This window comes from Impatiens glandulifera, chromosome 4 (assembly GCF_907164915.1).
Source record: "Impatiens glandulifera chromosome 4, dImpGla2.1, whole genome shotgun sequence".
Taxonomy (NCBI): domain Eukaryota; kingdom Viridiplantae; phylum Streptophyta; class Magnoliopsida; order Ericales; family Balsaminaceae; genus Impatiens; species Impatiens glandulifera.
In genome coordinates this window covers 7,695,042-7,712,505 of record NC_061865.1, presented here as the reverse complement: position 1 = coordinate 7,712,505, position 17,464 = coordinate 7,695,042, and the positions used below count along the sequence as shown (strand labels likewise).

Genomic DNA, 17,464 nt, shown 5'->3' with positions numbered 1-17,464 from the left:
ATTAAAATCGGTTGAATGTGGTAATTAAATGGATGGATAATAATAAGTCAGAATTATCATTAACTTCATTAATAGGCGATCCATGAAAGAAGAAGTAAAAAATGTTGCTTCTCTCTCATTCTTGAAAATTTTAATAATTTTTTATCTTACAATTGTAGTTTAACGAATTTTATAATTTTGTGAAAATATCATTCCAAATAGGTTCATTCATGTACAATAATATAGACACTAAAATACCAGAAAAAATAATCCATATTTTCCTACAAGTTTGTTGTGAAATATACCTTTTTTTAAGTCATTTAGTTAAGGCAATTTTGTAAAAATAAAATGAAGAAAAAAAAAATCAAAACGACAAAAATAATCAACAAAAAGTGCTAACAAGGATGATTTTCAAAGGTCTACAATACATTATATCAGATGTAAAAAATGTTTTAAAAGAGATAATACAAGAAAATCTCAGGTTCGATTCTCATTTAAAGTCTTTGTTGGATGGATTTTAAAATACATATATAAATCAACCACTATCTCATTAATCACATTACACTTTTTTCAACTAAAATACTAAACACCATTTATTTTTATTTATTTTTAAATTATTTTATCATTGTACATTAATACCTACTAAATCTTTTACCAAAAAAATCCACTTTCTTAAAATGAACACAAATTAATTTTTTTTAATTGTTATTCAAATAAACCATTCCAAAAAATGAGCCAAAATTTGGTATAATGAATGATATGAATGAACTTAAATCTAATAGGAGAGAAAAAATTCATTTTCCAAATCATTCCCGATATCATTCATGATACCAAATTCCTGTTTAACTTCCTAAATTAAAATGAAAGGAACAAATAAAGTTGGAGAATGTCTGCTCCTGTAAAATTAGACTGAAAAATAACACTTCATCAAACCAGGGTAGGGTATAATAGAAGGAAGGAATATTAGCTTTTGTCTTAACAAAGCAATAATAATATATCAAGAAAGAACAAAAAAAAGACCTTAATTCATTGTTTCTATATATGGATTCAACCAAAAAATAAGGACAATGAATTTTTCAATTTGGGTCACAACCCACTTCCAACTATGATAATTAAAGATCCACATCTAGATAAGAAATCTACCATACATGATGTTTCCAAACAAAGCCACTATTTCAAAGATCTACACAAAGATATACCAAATAACAAATTCCATATATATATTAGAGAAGAAAAAGAGTACCAACAATTCAAGATCTATAGAGAAGGTTTCTTATGAAGAACAAAATCTCATCTCAATAGAACAAAATTTAAACCCCATCATCTAAGCCCATCTTGTTGTAAATTTGTGTATTTAGTTATACGCATTGAGATGTGAATAACAATAACAAGCCTAAGATTACAAGAATCTCCATATCAAAGCTACCCAAACTCAAAAAGGAAATAAAATCTCCAACTAATCTTTATCACCCATATCTAGAACAATGATATAAAACTTTAAGAACCCTAATGAAAAAGCAAATTTCTAGTAATGGAAGGTTTGTTTTAGATCATTTCCTAATAAGTTATCAGCTAGCTAGGTTTACAATGAACAAACTTAATAATAGCATTAATTGAGTTCTAACCTTGCATGGAAAAGCATTTAAAGAAAGTTATATCAAATTTGAACAGGTAAAGGATTGATTCCATAATGCAATAATCATTAAGCTGAATTTCAATTAACTATAACATGAAAACAAATCCATCATTAAATTAAACAAAACAAAAGCTGAATTGCGGTTCAAATTCAAGTTCAAACTAAGAAAATCATACAAATCAAAACTTCGTGTATCAGTTACCAAATTACCGGATCGAAAACAAAGAAAACGATCTGAGATTCAATCAATCAATCGATCGATCAAACGTGGTAGATCTAAAGAGATGAAGATTAAGGACTACCAGATTTGTAGCGGTAAAGCTTTCCAAAGACATGGAGAGCAGTAACAAAGCCGATAAAGCAAAGACTCATGACAAGAACAACAGTAGGGCTGATTTTGAGTCCAGGTGCATCATCGGTGTAGAATCTTAGCACGTTACTTCCACTTCCAGCACTAAATCCAGCAGATCCACTTGATGATGATGATGATCCACCGATCCTCCTACGACGCATTCCAGCTGTAGCGGCGGCAGATCCACGCGGCGCTACTCCGACTGGACCAGGTCTTGTAGCTCCTCCTGAGGAGGTAGATGATTGTGATTGAGATGCACCTTTAGCCATTACTGTGAGGAGATTTGAAAATGGAGAAATGGAGATCTGATAGAGAGAGAAAGCTAGATCGATCGATCGATTGATTAATCGATTGATGAAGAACGAAGAGGAGATAAAGAACGAATCTTCGTCGATAAACTTGTGTGAAAAGTCTAATTTCGCCCTCCAACTGCACGTTGAATGTTGACTTTTAAATAAATTTAATTTAACCCTTTGTTTATTGTTTTTGATTTAATTTATCTCTTTAAGTTTTATAGCTGGTTCATTTATTACTTGTGGAAATTTGAAAAACACGGTGGATTCCCCACCTACCAACATTTATGTCAATAAAAATATTTTATTTTACTTAAATAATCTATTGATTTAACTATCTTAATAGTTTAATTCATTTGCTTTTATAAATTATAAATTTAATTCTCATTTAAAATATATATATATATAATTTAATATTTAACCAACTTAAATCACTTTCATTAATTTGTAACACTAAAACATTATTTATATATATTATTATGATTTGTTTCTTTTTCGAATTATTTAGTTGTAGAAAAATCGTCCAACATAGTCGTCTAATATGTATTATTTATAATATTATTATGATGACGTTTTTTTAGATTCGTTTAGGAAAGTTAGTAGAGTACGTCGAGTAGTCGTTCTTCTCGAAAATTTACGAACTCGATAACTTATTGTGTGTTTTTTCTTATTTTGAATGTTTCGTCGTTATTCTTAAACGATTTTTTTTTTCAATTTTTTTTTTTATATATATGAACCTTTTAAAAAACAATTACTAATTATGCTTAAAATAATACAAAAAAAACTAAATAAATTAATTAATCAATAATAAAAAAATACTAAAATATTATATTTATAACTAATTATGCTTATAAAAAATAAATAAATAAATTGACTATTAATAATAAAAATATTAACGTCCTTTTATTCCATTCTCCATTTTTTTATATTACGTAATTTATTAATTAAAATATTAAAATATGAAATGTTTCAAAATAAAATAATACTTTATTATTTTTTAATTAATATTAATCATTATTTTTTTTATAATAACTCAGATTATTTAAATAATCCCAAAAATATTATGATTAAAAAAAAATAATCAAACTATCTATGTTTTTATAAAATATATTAACCACAAAAAAAACTGATTTTTAATTTTTTTTATAAAACAGTTATATTTAAATTTTTTTTATAAAAAACACTTCCTCAAACGAGCTCTTAATGTGATCCAAATAAAATCATGTTAAAAAAGGTACTTCTTAAAACACATTCAAATACATACAATTTAACATTTAACCTCATATCTAAAGCCCTATTATTTAAATCTCAAACCAAAACCTATAAATTAAAGCCATATCAATAAGTAATACTAAGCCAAAAAAAGAAGTAAAAAAATGAAAACCAAACAAAGAACAGGTGAATATATTAAAAGTGGTTCACATATTATCAGTGTCAGAATAAGTCAGATGATTATACAACAAATTAGAGAATTCAGTAGTAGACAGACAGACAACTAAAGTAACACAACCAACCAACCAACCTTAAAGTTCTTCATCTTCTTCATCATCATCATCATCACCATTCCATCAGTCTTGGTACTAAAATTCAATCATAGAACAAAAGCATACAAGAGAAAAGAGAACAGAGTAGGGTTAACACTAGAGGTTAACATGATCATCTTCATATCATATCATCAAATCAAAAGATTAACAGCATCACCACTATTATTATTATTATTATCATTCTTCTTTTTTCTGTTACCAAGCTTTAGTGAAGATAAGCAGCCTGATACTGGAACCCGTTTCCGAAGAAATTTCCATGTCCAGCTGGTAAACCGTAAGCAGGTTGTGCTGTCATTGTCACGTGATTCTCCGCAGGTGGAGGAGGTCCATGGTAGAAATAAGGCCTCTCGTACATATATTGTTGCTGCTGCTGCTGCTGCTGCTGGTACCTGTTGTTGTTGTTGTCGGTTACCATTCGAGGGTGATGGAAATTGTTGTTGTTCTTGTCTGCCATGTTGTTGTTAGTCATCATTCGAGGAGGCCCGTGTCCAATTCCAATTCCATTTCCACTTGCACGAGGTCTTTTGGTCTGAGGTTTAACCACTTCTGTACCTCTCTTTTTGTCTTCCTTTGCCTTCTCTAGCTGAACAACTCGTTTATTTAGTGGGTCTAGAGGATATTGTTGTTCCATTTTGTGTTCCTCGATGCATTTTATCACACCCTTTAACGCCATCAGCTCCTTTTCATTTATATCGTTCTGGAAATAGACAAGACCGACCCACCCATCATTGGGCGAGTCAACAACATGAATCGTGTTAAATATACCATTTGCGAATAGCACCCAGAATGAATCAAGTTAAAACATTTATTGTATGTATATAGATTCATTCATAGGAGGGACAGAACCATATATTAGAGATTAGAGTTAGGGGCTTGAACTTAATATAAAAAAAATAAAAAAAATGATGCACTTAGCGAGAATCGACCACACAAGATAGAATATATATATATATATATATACAGTTTATAATAAAAATCACTAGACAACTAATACAAATCTAATGTACTTTTTAAAAGATTGGGTTATATAAATGTTAAGTAGGTAACAATTTGTTTTTTGGGCTGGGCTTAAGCCCGGTACATAGATCAGTCCCTGTTCATGAGGTTCTTTCTTATGAAACCTATAACACAAAACTAACTTTATGTAGGAGTTAGTTAAGTTCGTTTTCAAATAACCTTGTTTGATGATGGAGGGTATAACTAACCGGGTTAATTAAGGAAAAAAGGAACAAGGGGTATAAGGTTTTCTTTATGGAGGGTTTTAAGAAAAATGAGGATATTTTAAATGATGATTTGAATAATCTTATATCCAAATAATCTAGGTCTTGAATGATTTGTTAACTATAATAGATGATATTGATTTTATTGTGAATCTTGAAAGTGATGAAGATACTTATCATGAAATATAAGACTTTTTCTTCATACTAGGGTTTTATACCTGGAGGAGGCTAACACAACATCCCACGTAAATGACCTTTTTAAGTGGGAATCGAACCGAGACCTCATGCTTTTAGTTCAAGACTCTTACAACTTGAGCTACAACACTAGGTGCACTATTTGTGCACTATTTGTTTAGTGGATGTTCATTGATTGAGTTTGTTGGTCTTTGTTTATTTGTGATGTGGTTTTGGGCAGTTATGTTATTTTGAATGTGGTCTTTCATTGAGTTGTACTTAAAAAATAATTATTGTTACTATTATTTGTGGAAAACGTAATGAACAATAAGTAAGAAACTAATAAATTCAGTTAACAAAGACAACAAACTCAAAAGTCATTTACCATCAATTTAACTTGTCAAAGTAGCAAACAAATGAACTTGAATATACCAAGCTCAATTGCTTTCAACCCTTGTATATGTGAAGTGAAAATAAGGTAAACTTGTTTTTTCATTGATTAATAAAAACATGATAAACTTACCTGTACATGAGACGTATTTCCAGCCTTGACGGGTGAAGTGGCTTTTTTTGCCTCGTTCAAGTAAGACTTCAGCAATGAAACTGGTGAGAATTGAGAAGTAAGCTCAAATGCAAAAGCCAAGTTAACAGCATCTATGTGCCTTCCACTTTGCACCAAAACATTAATTACACCTGAAAAATTAAGCCATAACACATTATAAGCAACTAAGCAAGTACATTATTCGTCTTAGATTCATTTATATTTAAATGGATTCCATAACATCACCAAATCACTAACAGCTCAAAAATGATTTTACGAGAATTTGATGTTCCATTCAGATACCTTTTTGAAAAAAATTCATTAAATTAAACTTCAAGCCAATTTTATGTAGTGTGAAAAGATAAACTAAAGGGCAGAACGAAATAATAAACCTGGCATTTTCTCCGACAGGCCAAGCGAACGACAAAGATCAGCTGTTTGTCGACGACGAGAAACCATAGGTACAAGCTTTATTAAATCTTCCTGATCGAAATCAGAGTTTATACCGAAAGTGGCCAGAAGTTGTAAGAATGCATGAGCCTCCAAAGCACTGCCATTGTTGGCATCCATATCAAGATCAGCTAGCTTTGGTTTCCACTCTTTTGCAATGCCCTTAGCTCTTTCCTTTATATCCTCAGAGATCAGGTTGGAGACGGAACTAGGGTTCAGGCTAGTAAGAAGAATGCTAAGACATTCCATCAGCATAATACAAGTCCTACGGATACCTAGTAAATTTCCATCTTTTTTACCATCCGCACTCGAACTGTCTGTGCAGTAAAAACCATTGAGAGAGTTCAAAACCAGTGAAGCCGGGTCTGATGCAGCTCTCAGAGCGAATGGAATATCTTCCTTCATGGCAGAAAGATTCTTACGATTATCCGATATGAACTTGTGCAGTCCCTCAGAGTCCATCTCTTGACACAATTTTACTAGCTCGGGATGAGACTTTACCCCCATGTTTACATTCACAAAGGAGCTTTTCGTGTTTTCCAGATGATTTTCTAATGGCTGCTCATCCGTAACCAGTTCCCCACCTTGGTCTTCATCTCCATCTGCATCTACAACATTCCTACGTTTCTGTATAGCGTTAGCTATAATAGAGTACGCTGCATCTCTTTTCTCTTGTAGCCTCTCGAGCGAAGCTTGTTCTTTCGCAACAACAGCCGCTTCACGTTTCTCTAACATCACCTGCGCCTCCCCTGTTCTATTCTCAAATTCCTTTTCCTGATCCTCCAGTTCAGTAAAACGTCTCTTCAAAGACTTCTCAAGTCCATGAAAATGCTCCTCGAGCTGTTTCCATTTCAGATTAAGAGTTACAGCTCGGTGACTCTCTAGCTCAGCAAACGCTTTCTGAAGTTGTTGTATCTTTGATGTTGTCGAATCTATAAGTGTCGAAACTGACTGAGTATCTTCCATTGCTCAGAAACCCTAGGGCAACCATAAACGAACAAAAGTGGTGTGAAAATGAGACTTCTAAGCAGTAAATTACATATTAAACATACTGATCCATCAATTAGCTAATAAGACGAATCAAAACACAGTAAAATACATAATCAATTCAAACTCATCGGAAGAACAATCTGAAGCAAATAAAGAGTATAAAACGGGGAAATTAACTGAATATTTCGTCAAATCGAAGAATAATTCCGAATTTTTTTTGCTACATACCTAAGTGAAGTGAAATTGAAGGAGGAGTCGATCTGAAAGATTAGATAGAGTGATTGAACGATTGAAATGAAGAAAACGAGTGGAGTCTATGAGTACTTACTGGATCGGTTAGTGGAAACGAGAGATTGTTCGATGACGGCGAATTTCGCCGAGAAATCAAGCCATATTCGTCGAAGAGTTCCTGTTGAACCTTCGAATCCCTAGAGAGAGAAAGAGGAAAGTAAGTGAGAGAAGGGTTTATACTATTTATTGCAGTCTCCGACAAAAGTCACAGTTTCTCTCTCATCTTTTTTTTTTTTTTTGGCTTTTTGCTATTTTTTTTGTTTTTGGTTCGGACTCTTTTTTTTTGGTTCGGACGTTTCTGGTTCGGGAAAGAGATCGGGTCAGAATTTTTCGGGTTTGTCCACTGATCCAGATAATAAGAGATAACATTGTGGTTCGGACTTTGCTGGTTCGGGAACGAGGCGGGTTAGAATTCGGGTTAGGTTTGATCCATATAATAACAGCCGACGGGTAATGGCTGCGCTGGCCTGAGATATTTATTTAACGCGTTTGGTCTATTCCGTTAAAATATTTAATGTTGAAAAAATAAATAAAGAATAGTATCAATTATCCACTTAGAATTAGTGGCGGCTAAATATTCAACTTAACAAATGAGTTATAAGACACAATAATATTATTAATTATTAAAAGTTACCTAAGGAAAATTAATTAATAAATATTACAAAATAACGTATAAAAAATACAAAATCAAAATTAATAATTGATAATCTAAATATTAAATTTCATAAACAATTTACAAAAATAATACTCTCATAAGAAATAATTCAACGATTATTCGAGTTTGTTGAGAATCCCTCTAAAGATGAATTTATTTGAGTTTTTGAACGATGACTGTTATAATAGAGCAAGTCGAGTTATAATATAGCAAGTCGAATGAATCAATGAAACCGTGTTTTAAAGAATCTTTACCAAAGATTATGAACGGCAATTAATATTATCCTTAGTCAAGGGTTGATAAACAACGCCGAAAAAAATATGCCAAATAAAAATTGTGGTCGAAATAGTGAAAAATGTATACAATTCATGGGAGAATACATGTAAGAGATTATACATATGAAAAATTAAATCGAATAACATTTTATTGAAAACATGAAAAAATTTCAAATCTGATTACTTTATCTTCCTTGCTGCTATGGGACAGACACGGACATGAGAAATTATTATCAACACAATCGGAGGGTTTGAGCAACAAACGACCTACTGACGATTGAGAGTTTTATTTGAACTATAAAAATCCGAGACGAAAAAACCGATCCGACTAAATAGGATGTTGGATCAAACAAAACGTAACATCAACTCAAAACTAATTGATGGAAAAAAAAATAAAGCACCCTCCGATACTAAAAAAACCATCGAAGGAGGCCAATAAAATTTGACAAAAGAAAAATGATGGTTCGAAACCATTTTGATAAAAAAAAAAATTATGTTATCTTATATTACATACCTGTATAATAAGTATAATAACGCTTACTAACTAAACTTAACCTGAACCCAACTAATTTTTTTTATCTGGAATTATATATTAAAATGCAAGAAATATAATTTTATAAATTTTATTGTAATAAAAATGTTAAATTTTTATTTTAGTTGTTTGATTTTTAATTATTTAAAGAAAAAAAGATTAGGTGAGGGAATTTGGATAAGGAATTTGGTGAGGGAATGACGTGGCATAATCTTATTCGCTGAAAAAATCAAATAATTTCTCTCTTTTCTCTCATTTTTACATTTTCCAACTAATGAAATGCCAAGTCATTCCCTCATCAAATTCTCTCTCTGTCACTCCTCTTATTTAAATTAGGGTAAACAAGCCTCTTTATATACCAAATTAGACAAACATTTCAATTTAATGAAATCTCAATCCATCATTTTTTATTTATTGACCAATTCAGATTGATCGAATTTATTTCATCTCAAAAAACATTATTGCTAAACAATATAATTATATAAATTATTTGTTTTAATAAGTAAATAATAGTCACATATATTATAATAAAAAATTTATTCAAGAGAATAAAAGTTATATAATTCAGTTAAAATATTTTAAAATTGAAGTGGGTGTGCTATATTTTAAAATAAAATATTTAACTCAGTTATATATATTTTTTTAATTTTAACCATAAATCATGATAGGTCGGTTCGACCGCCACTAAACCGTCAAGGCACAACATTCATTAAAAAAACATCTCAGACACCAGAAGGTACATTACCTCGTTCTTGTTAAAATTCCAAATCGTGGTCTAACCTAAGCTCCTTTTCCATGTATCTTTTTCAAAAGTTTTCTCCCATTATCAACAGAACTCATATATCAAGCTGGGATCAGATGATAAAACATGATGTTTATATACATCAATGTAAATGCAAAAAATCCATACAACAAGACATCTGGTTCAATTTCTTTAAGAATCATCATTCGTTGGTTCTACATTTGACGATTCTTTCCATACCGGAAATATACCTTGAGCAGCCAAACGTTTCTCGACCCAAAAGACAACATGTTTTGATGTTATTTTCTTCTCATCGACCAGGAAAGGTTCAACTGTGCTTGGTTCATTTCCATAGGAGGATATAGAAAATCCTTTTGGACCTGTTCAACCAGAATTATGAAAATCTAAGTCATTCTTAACTTAACTTTGAGATCATAAGAAGAAATTAGTTTATCAATTGTTCTTGATGGCTTGTTTGATGTGGTTCTATCCCATCATTGGTTCCTTCTTTTATCGAATCATCAACCAAAATAAAAGATTTGATCAAGATTTGTTTTTTTCAAAAAATTATAGAAGCTCTTGGATTGACTACATTAATGGGGATTTTGATCACTTTCCATCGATGTATTTGGGTATTTTTGACGGTTTGATAGTTGGTGATAGTTTATGTGTGCTGTTCTCGGATTTGTAAATTGTAGGGTTCTTACTATTGTTGCTGGTTTGGGTTGACTTGGTTGTTTTCCTTATGTTAGATTGCTTGATGAAATGAAGAAATTGGATCAATGGATTTCAAAGGGAATAAGTGGGATGATATTGAACTTTCAAAGATGTCTTGATTCTCTTCATACTCTTTATTTCATTTAACCATATTTTCCTTTTTTGAAACCAGAGTTTATTCCCTGAAAAAAGCTAACTCGATCTCCAACTTCAACTTAACACGCATTTAAGAAAAATATATATATACCTGTGATAACGCCATCAGGAAAAAACGCCCAAAATGAATAAGGATAGCCCAGCTTCAGAAATGAACCTTCAAGCTGTGATGAATGATAATATAATCAACCAACCAAAAACAGGAAAACAAAAATCAATATTCATCTTTTATCTAGTATGCTTAAAGAATAACAGTCATTTCAAACATACTATATGCTTAATGATATCATAGTTTTTGTAGTTAAGGAAATCATGTGACTGTCAAGTGAAATATACTTGTATTATTTGAATTTCATTAATTTCCAATTTGATAACTAACCCGGTTGTCCTGAAAAGATAGTTCGAGGTCAGTGATATCTTCTTGGGTTTCGATTCTTTCTTTTAGCGAAGGTATCACATCTTCCATCATCATTTCTGGTAGCGGTTTCACAGGAGCTTTCGCAGCAGGCTTTGGCCTAGCTGGTTTTTTCTCTGGCTTCACTTCTTCCGTTTCAGCAGTAACTGAATAAAGACACCCTCGTTTAAAAAAGAGTCCATTTTATGAAAAAGGAGGGAATTAAGCAAAACCCACACCTGCTGAAGTATTTGACTCTTGTGCAGCAAAGCAGGCAAAGTTTCGCCTTTTAGAGAAATACTTAGCAACCATCTGTTTACAGATCAATTATGTGAAAAATATTAAGCAGCATTAATCATAAGACTGTCAATTGAATCAATTAATTGTAGAGCAATGTAGAAGAACTAAATCCATCATCTGTTAGATGTGTTTTATATTGAACCAGACAGTTATGTCAACATGGTGAATTTCAACCTAGGCTGACACGTTTTCAAGAAAATCATTGGGGATTTCGGATCAGAACCCAAATTCAGAATCAAAAGCAAGACTTCAACCATTCCTCTTTTCACCTCAATCAATCTATAAACCCTTCAAATCGTGCCAGATGGTATCAGAAAACAGAAAGAAACTAATGTGCAAAATAGGGTGGAATGGAAGTTGAAAAAACAGTAATCTTTCTCACATGCATAACCAAGTCTTTCCCTCCATTCCAATAGCACATATATGACTGAATGAGTAAGCAATATTGATTGATATTTCAAAATTTTCAAAGCTCTGTGACTCATGAACTCACAATCAAAGTCAATCCAGAACTACTAAAAGCTTAATTGAAGATTCAAGATAGAAACTCGTACCGGTGGAAGTGGCGAGTGGGTGTTGCCTTTGTGGGTGCTGAAATAGGACGGCGATGATGTAAAGCTTGAGAAAGCAACAGAGCCTCCTGCGGTTGTCGCCATACTCTTAGAGAGGCAGCAGAGATCTGAAATTTTGAATTGTTCAGTTTCCTTTTCTTTTGAGGAGGAAAAGAGCCATGAGGAGAGAACCCTTTTATTTTCTGATCCACAAACCCTATTGGAAGCATGCACGCCACTGATTTTTCAGTATCTTACAAATATATGATGTTCTTGTGAAGTAGACCTATCAAGAATTGCTCAAATTTGAACAATTTTTTTTAATGGATTTATTTGAAAATACTTTTAAAATTGGATTTAAGAAAAATTTGGACAAATAAACATGTTAAGAAAAATTGGGTTCATTGTTGTTTTTATTATCTCAAAGCTCGTTAAATTTATGTGACGATGAGGTATGACAATGAGTATCCGTATACTCAATATTTGTGTGTATTCGTTTGTCGGGTTCGGGATCAGGCGGGCATGAGGAAAGAAAGAAGGTACCCGATTGAGTTCGGGGATGGGCGTATGTGAAACTCAAACCTGAAATCCGATATCCGTTTATATTGTTTTTAAAAATAAAATATTTTTTTTAATTAAGGAATAAGATGACTTTTTACGTGCCTAATCATTAATCATCACAAATATCATAATAAACACATAATTTATTTTACTCTTATCCCTACCCAATTCAACTTTGTATTTTTAATATTCCCAATAAAATTCTTTATCTCACATAATTACTCTCAAATTCTCAATCTTCCACTTTTTATTTGAGAAGTTGAAAATAAATTTGAGAAGTGCATTGCATATCTACGATCTTAAAACAATACCAATCTAAAAGAAAATTTAAATCAAGAATTCTATTTCTGAACGTTTGAAATCCAATAAATTTCTCAATTGTATCAATTTTATAATATGTCTATTTATTTTTTTACTCTCGATTTATAATTTTAAATAATTTCGAGTCAACAATTTATTTAAAAAATATTTTTATACGGACTCATTACACATGATTAAAACGAATAATTAATTTGAAATTAACTTCGTATTAATTAAATTTCAAACAAGGTTAATAATTCTAAATTATATAAATAAATTAATAAACAGATTAAACAAAAGTAAAATCTGAAATTAATATAATTGTGTTTATATAAATTAATTGTTTTAATTTTATTAATAGAAAAAAATAAATATCTGAATTTTCATTAAATTTTTATAATAATATAATAGAGTTTGGACGCTAAAGAAATAAAATAAAAGAATGACGTAAAAACTTATTTTAACAACAAAATTACTTAATTCATTAACTAAAATATTAAAATATTTTTATGTTTATTTTATTAAATTTATATTTTAAATATTAAAAATTAATTTAATAAATGATTTTAAATACATCTTAAATAGCCTATTCCTTTATGCATCAAACTTATTTTTAAAAAATGCATAAAATCCTAAAAACTAAGGATCTAAGAAGCTCTTATATTAAGATTCTTTTATTCTTATATAATGTTATTCTCTTTTATAGATTAAAGAAAAAGCAAAAGAGAGAGCTCAAATAAAAGCTCAAATCCAAATATCTAAGAAATGAGTATAAAAGAGAAGAAGCACATTGCTAAAATAAGATATGTATTGAAGATGTTGCTAAAATAATCTTCAATCATAATTTATATTGAAGATGTAACTACTCATTAATTAAGTTTTAATCATAACCATCTTTTAATGTTTATTGATCGTTCTTCGTGATATTTTTGTGCTGCGACAAAAAAACGTTATCGAGATAACTAGAGGTAATAGTGAACTCATCAATTTTCTTATGGCTTGTGTTGAGTTGGTACATATTATTAGCTCATTTTATAAAAGAAATGAAGGTCATAAAGATATAAACAACTGCATCTTCCATCATCCAAGACATGATCACCCTTTTCACTTATCTATCCACTAGCTCAAACACACTACTCCTCCATTAGAAATGACTTTTACATTTTTTAAGTTACTTGTTGTCAACAAATTGGGAACTGTTTCACTTACAAGTTAGGATAATTTTCTTTCTACCTATCATCCTCCAAGTTACGTTAAACACGAAACTTATGAGCATTCTCTACTTTGAATGATGACCGATTTACAATATGTTGCATCTCATATGGTAAAAGAATTAATACGAGATTCTCAGATTCTCATATGATTGTTATGTTTGCAAATTATAGTACTGACATCAGTTGTTTGTTACTACCCCGAGAAATCACACATTTGTATGATAAACAAGAATAAAGTCATATTTTTACCGCTAATGAAAGTGATGAACAAGAGTACGGTTGTGAATTCTACGAGATTAAATTGAACCCAAATGAATAGATCAATCATTATTTTGAAAACTTTATGTGTGAAGAGGGTGTTAAATATATTTCAAGGCTGCATAAAGTTTGGAGGTTTATGTGTGACTTTTACAGCCACCAACATCCCTCACTTGCATCCTAGCTAGTTTCACAAAAACATTACATCTTTTTATTTCTTAGATGTACATCCCCTCACTTGTATCCAAGTTTCAATTAAATTTTATAAATTTTGTAGTTTGTGTAGAAAAGATGTTGTCAAACATCCTTTTTACTCCAACTACAAAAGTTATAATTTTTTTAAAAATTGGGATGCAAGTCACTAAAAGAGATCATGTTTTTTTTTTTGAAATTGGGATGCAATGAAGGGATGTTGGTGGTTAGAAGAGTCGGAATAACTTCCTCCAAACTTGATGCAACCTTGAAATATATTTAACACTCTCCCCACATTTAAAGTGTCGGCATACCTATCGCAGTCAAAACAATGATAGATCCAGTCAAAACAATGATAGATCCGTTCATTTGGTTCAATTTCATATCGCAAAATTCCAAATAGTACTCTTGTTTGTCACTCTCATCAGCGGTTATGAACTGAATATATTAATTTGTATCCATGTATGTCATACAAATGTGTGGTTTCTTGAATAGTAATAAACAACCGATGTCAACTTAAGCAATTGCATAGGCCCCACTTTTATAGAACTCTCATTTTTTAATATTTAATAATATTATATTATTAATCTTATTTTTTCCTTTTTTTCTTCTTTAATATTATTATATATATTTATATATTTTTTTATCTCATTTTTAATCTCTTATTTTCGTATTATAATATATTAACTATTAATATTTCATTTTATATTATTAAGATTTTTTATTTTTATTAATTTAGGACCCCTAAAATTTAAATTTGCATTGGCCCCAAATTCTCAAGAAATCATGCCTGTATTAATTTTTTTTACCACATAAGTTACAACATACAGTAATTCGACCATGTTATAAAGGAGAAAATGCTCATGAGTTTCGTGTTTGACGCAACTCGAAAGAGAAACACATTTAAGGTCTAGTTAAATAGAGATTCTTCAAATTTGTAAGCAAAATACGTTCCTAATTTATCTACCAATGCATTTAAAAATGCCAAAGTTGTGTCTTTAATTGAGTAGTAGTGTGTCTGAGCTAATCGGATGTTGTATCTCACAGGGTAATTTGGCACCATTTATGTAAAACAAAGTTGCAAAGTTGGCTATAACTATAAAATGAAACATCTAAAATAGGAAGGATGCATACATTGCAATATATGATTGTTTCAAAATTAGCTCGTGACCTATGTTTAAATTTTACAAATTGGGTAAGCCAAACTCGAAGCATGTTTCATTCTCATTTGACTTATAATTGATAAGAGAAAGGGGATGATCATGACTTGGTTGATGGAGGAGGCAGTCGTTTATATCTTCTCTGTAATTTCATTTCTCATTTATAAAATGAGAGCTAATATGTTTTGTATTGACTCAGCACAAGGCACATAAAATTGGATAAGTTCGCTATTCGTTTTTGTACTTGTACACAAATATAATGAAGATCGATACATAAATATTAAAACAAAAAATTATTGTAATTATGATTGGAACATAAATGAGTAGTTACAATTTCTTATGCGAGCAATTTAGGTGAATATTGTAATTAAATTTGACCCACTTTCTTCGTTCATTGTATCGTCCCATTAGTTCTTAAAGTCGAATCTTCCCGTGTTTAAATTAGTTTGATTTGCTAATTAAAACTTAATAAATCTATCTTGAGCCTAGCGTTTTTTTGTGTGTGTTTATTTGGTCACTTATTTTCACTCACATTCATTTTATCTAGAGAAAGATGAGATTGGGTTAGATATTCAAATTTATTATATGATGCTTCTTCTAGACCCATATGCAATAATGCCATCTTCCATTAGCCCTATTTAAGTATTGTACTTATTACAAAATGTGGGGAGATAGGGATGGGTCCAATGTGGAGAATAGAGTTATATTTATTTGAGTATATTATTATTTTTTTTAAACGTTGGTTCCGTTTTTTATTTGGAGTATGAACTAATCACGCGGGTTAAACAAATAGTTCGAAAACACACTTAATAATTTAACTAGGTGCAGAACTTGTCATCTGACGGAATCAAATCCAGGACCTTAGAGAGGCTAGTTAAGAATATCCATCTAAGTATGAACAATAAATTCTTTGGAAGTTGCAATCCAAGTATGAGCAGCAAGGAATGTGCAACTTTCTCTGGTGCTTTGGTATATATACAATGTTTGGATTGAGCGTAATGCAAGAATTTATACTAGAGTTTGAAGATTCTGTGGGGCAAATCTGGAATGACGTGGTTGCTTGCTGATGGCAATTCTCTTATTCACACTTGGAGATGTATCCTAACTAATGAAGACAATTGAAGCATGAGTCAAAGCTGAAATATTCCATTTGATGGGTTTACTAGTAGGGTGAGATTTAAAACGCTGTAAGAGTTTGTCTAGCTTAATTCAGTTATTTGTTTTCTCCCACTTTTAGGCTTTTTTTTATTTTTTATTTTATGAAATGAAAAAAAAAAACGCTAAACTAATAAAAAAAATATATGTTCTTGTGAAGTAGACGCATCAAGAATTGCTCAAATTTGAACACTTTTTTTTCTGGTGAGTTAATTTGACAACTCTCTTAAAATTGGATTTGAGATAAATTTGTAAAAACAAATGTCAATAAATTCATAATTATTTGTTTAAATTAATATCAAACTCGAGCTATAAAAATAAACACAAAAGAACAGAATATAAAAATTGGTGGTATCTGTCCGTGAATTCATTGATATTAGTAATGAACTTCGATTTTGTTAACGCTGTATTTTATGTTATGTTTGTTCGTTGGTGAACCTTTTTTATATAAATTTTCATTGTTAATTCTCAAATGTTTAATCTCGTTGTCTTTAATGTGTGTTTAGTGACAATTTGAACACTCGTGTTTTTGTAATATTTTTGTTATTATATTTAAACTACTCTTATCTATATATATATATATATATATATATATATATATATATAATTAATGATGCTTAATTTTTAAAGTGTCCGGATTGCCGGGTCGAGAGCTGTGATTAATTTGGATATATGTGAGAGTAAATAGATATTTGGGTCGGATTGTGAGTTGACCCGTTCATAAACTTAAAACGGTTAAAAATAAAATTAAAAATGTTATAGGTATGGTTCGAACTTGCAACCTAACAAAATAAATACAACCTTTTAACCAACTATACTAATAACACTTTAC

The 17,464-nt window shown here is 30.6% G+C and overlaps 3 protein-coding genes across 3 annotated transcripts; all 3 read right to left on the bottom strand.

Moving 5' to 3' along the window:
- Nucleotides 1-1,704: 1,704 nt before the first annotated feature.
- On the bottom strand, nucleotides 1,705-2,266 carry LOC124936175 (protein transport protein Sec61 subunit beta-like). The gene has a single exon (XM_047476645.1). It carries the CDS (start codon nucleotides 2,234-2,236, stop codon nucleotides 1,907-1,909), a length of 330 nt encoding a protein of 109 aa, XP_047332601.1. The 5' UTR covers nucleotides 2,237-2,266; the 3' UTR covers nucleotides 1,705-1,906.
- A 1,371-nt stretch (nucleotides 2,267-3,637) lies between these two features.
- LOC124933953 (FRIGIDA-like protein 3) lies at nucleotides 3,638-7,665 on the bottom strand. Its single transcript, XM_047474404.1, has 4 exons — nucleotides 7,508-7,665; nucleotides 6,132-7,167; nucleotides 5,722-5,891; nucleotides 3,638-4,501 (listed from the first exon to the last, which is right to left on the bottom strand). The coding sequence occupies exons 2-4, from the start codon at nucleotides 7,153-7,155 to the stop codon at nucleotides 4,010-4,012; spliced, it is 1,686 nt and encodes a 561-aa protein (XP_047330360.1). The 5' UTR covers nucleotides 7,156-7,167; nucleotides 7,508-7,665; the 3' UTR covers nucleotides 3,638-4,009.
- A 2,126-nt stretch (nucleotides 7,666-9,791) lies between these two features.
- Nucleotides 9,792-12,014, bottom strand: LOC124935729. Its single transcript, XM_047476148.1, has 5 exons — nucleotides 11,796-12,014; nucleotides 11,181-11,253; nucleotides 10,927-11,108; nucleotides 10,639-10,711; nucleotides 9,792-10,054 (listed from the first exon to the last, which is right to left on the bottom strand). The coding sequence occupies exons 1-5, from the start codon at nucleotides 11,895-11,897 to the stop codon at nucleotides 9,867-9,869; spliced, it is 618 nt and encodes a 205-aa protein (XP_047332104.1). The 5' UTR covers nucleotides 11,898-12,014; the 3' UTR covers nucleotides 9,792-9,866.
- Nucleotides 12,015-17,464: the final 5,450 nt, after the last annotated feature.

Bases quoted from the DNA above. Each gene is read 5' to 3' on its own strand.
- LOC124933953 (XM_047474404.1), bottom strand. From the start codon at position 7,155: ATGGAAGATACTCAGTCAGTTTCGACACTTATAGATTCGACAACATCA. The intron at 5,892-6,131 runs GTTTATTATTTC...TTAATTTTTCAG, and splicing joins CCTGTCGGAGAAAATGCCAG to GTGTAATTAATGTTTTGGTG. The intron at 4,502-5,721 runs GTAAGTTTATCA...GTCTATTTCCAG, and splicing joins GAAATACGTCTCATGTACAG to AACGATATAAATGAAAAGGA.
- LOC124935729 (XM_047476148.1), bottom strand. From the start codon at position 11,897: ATGGCGACAACCGCAGGAGGCTCTGTTGCTTTCTCAAGCTTTACATCA. The intron at 10,712-10,926 runs GTTAGTTATCAA...CATTCATCACAG, and splicing joins TATCTTTTCAGGACAACCGG to CTTGAAGGTTCATTTCTGAA. The intron at 10,055-10,638 runs GTATATATATAT...CTGGTTGAACAG, and splicing joins TCCTGATGGCGTTATCACAG to GTCCAAAAGGATTTTCTATA.
- LOC124936175 (XM_047476645.1), bottom strand. From the start codon at position 2,236: ATGGCTAAAGGTGCATCTCAATCACAATCATCTACCTCCTCAGGAGGA.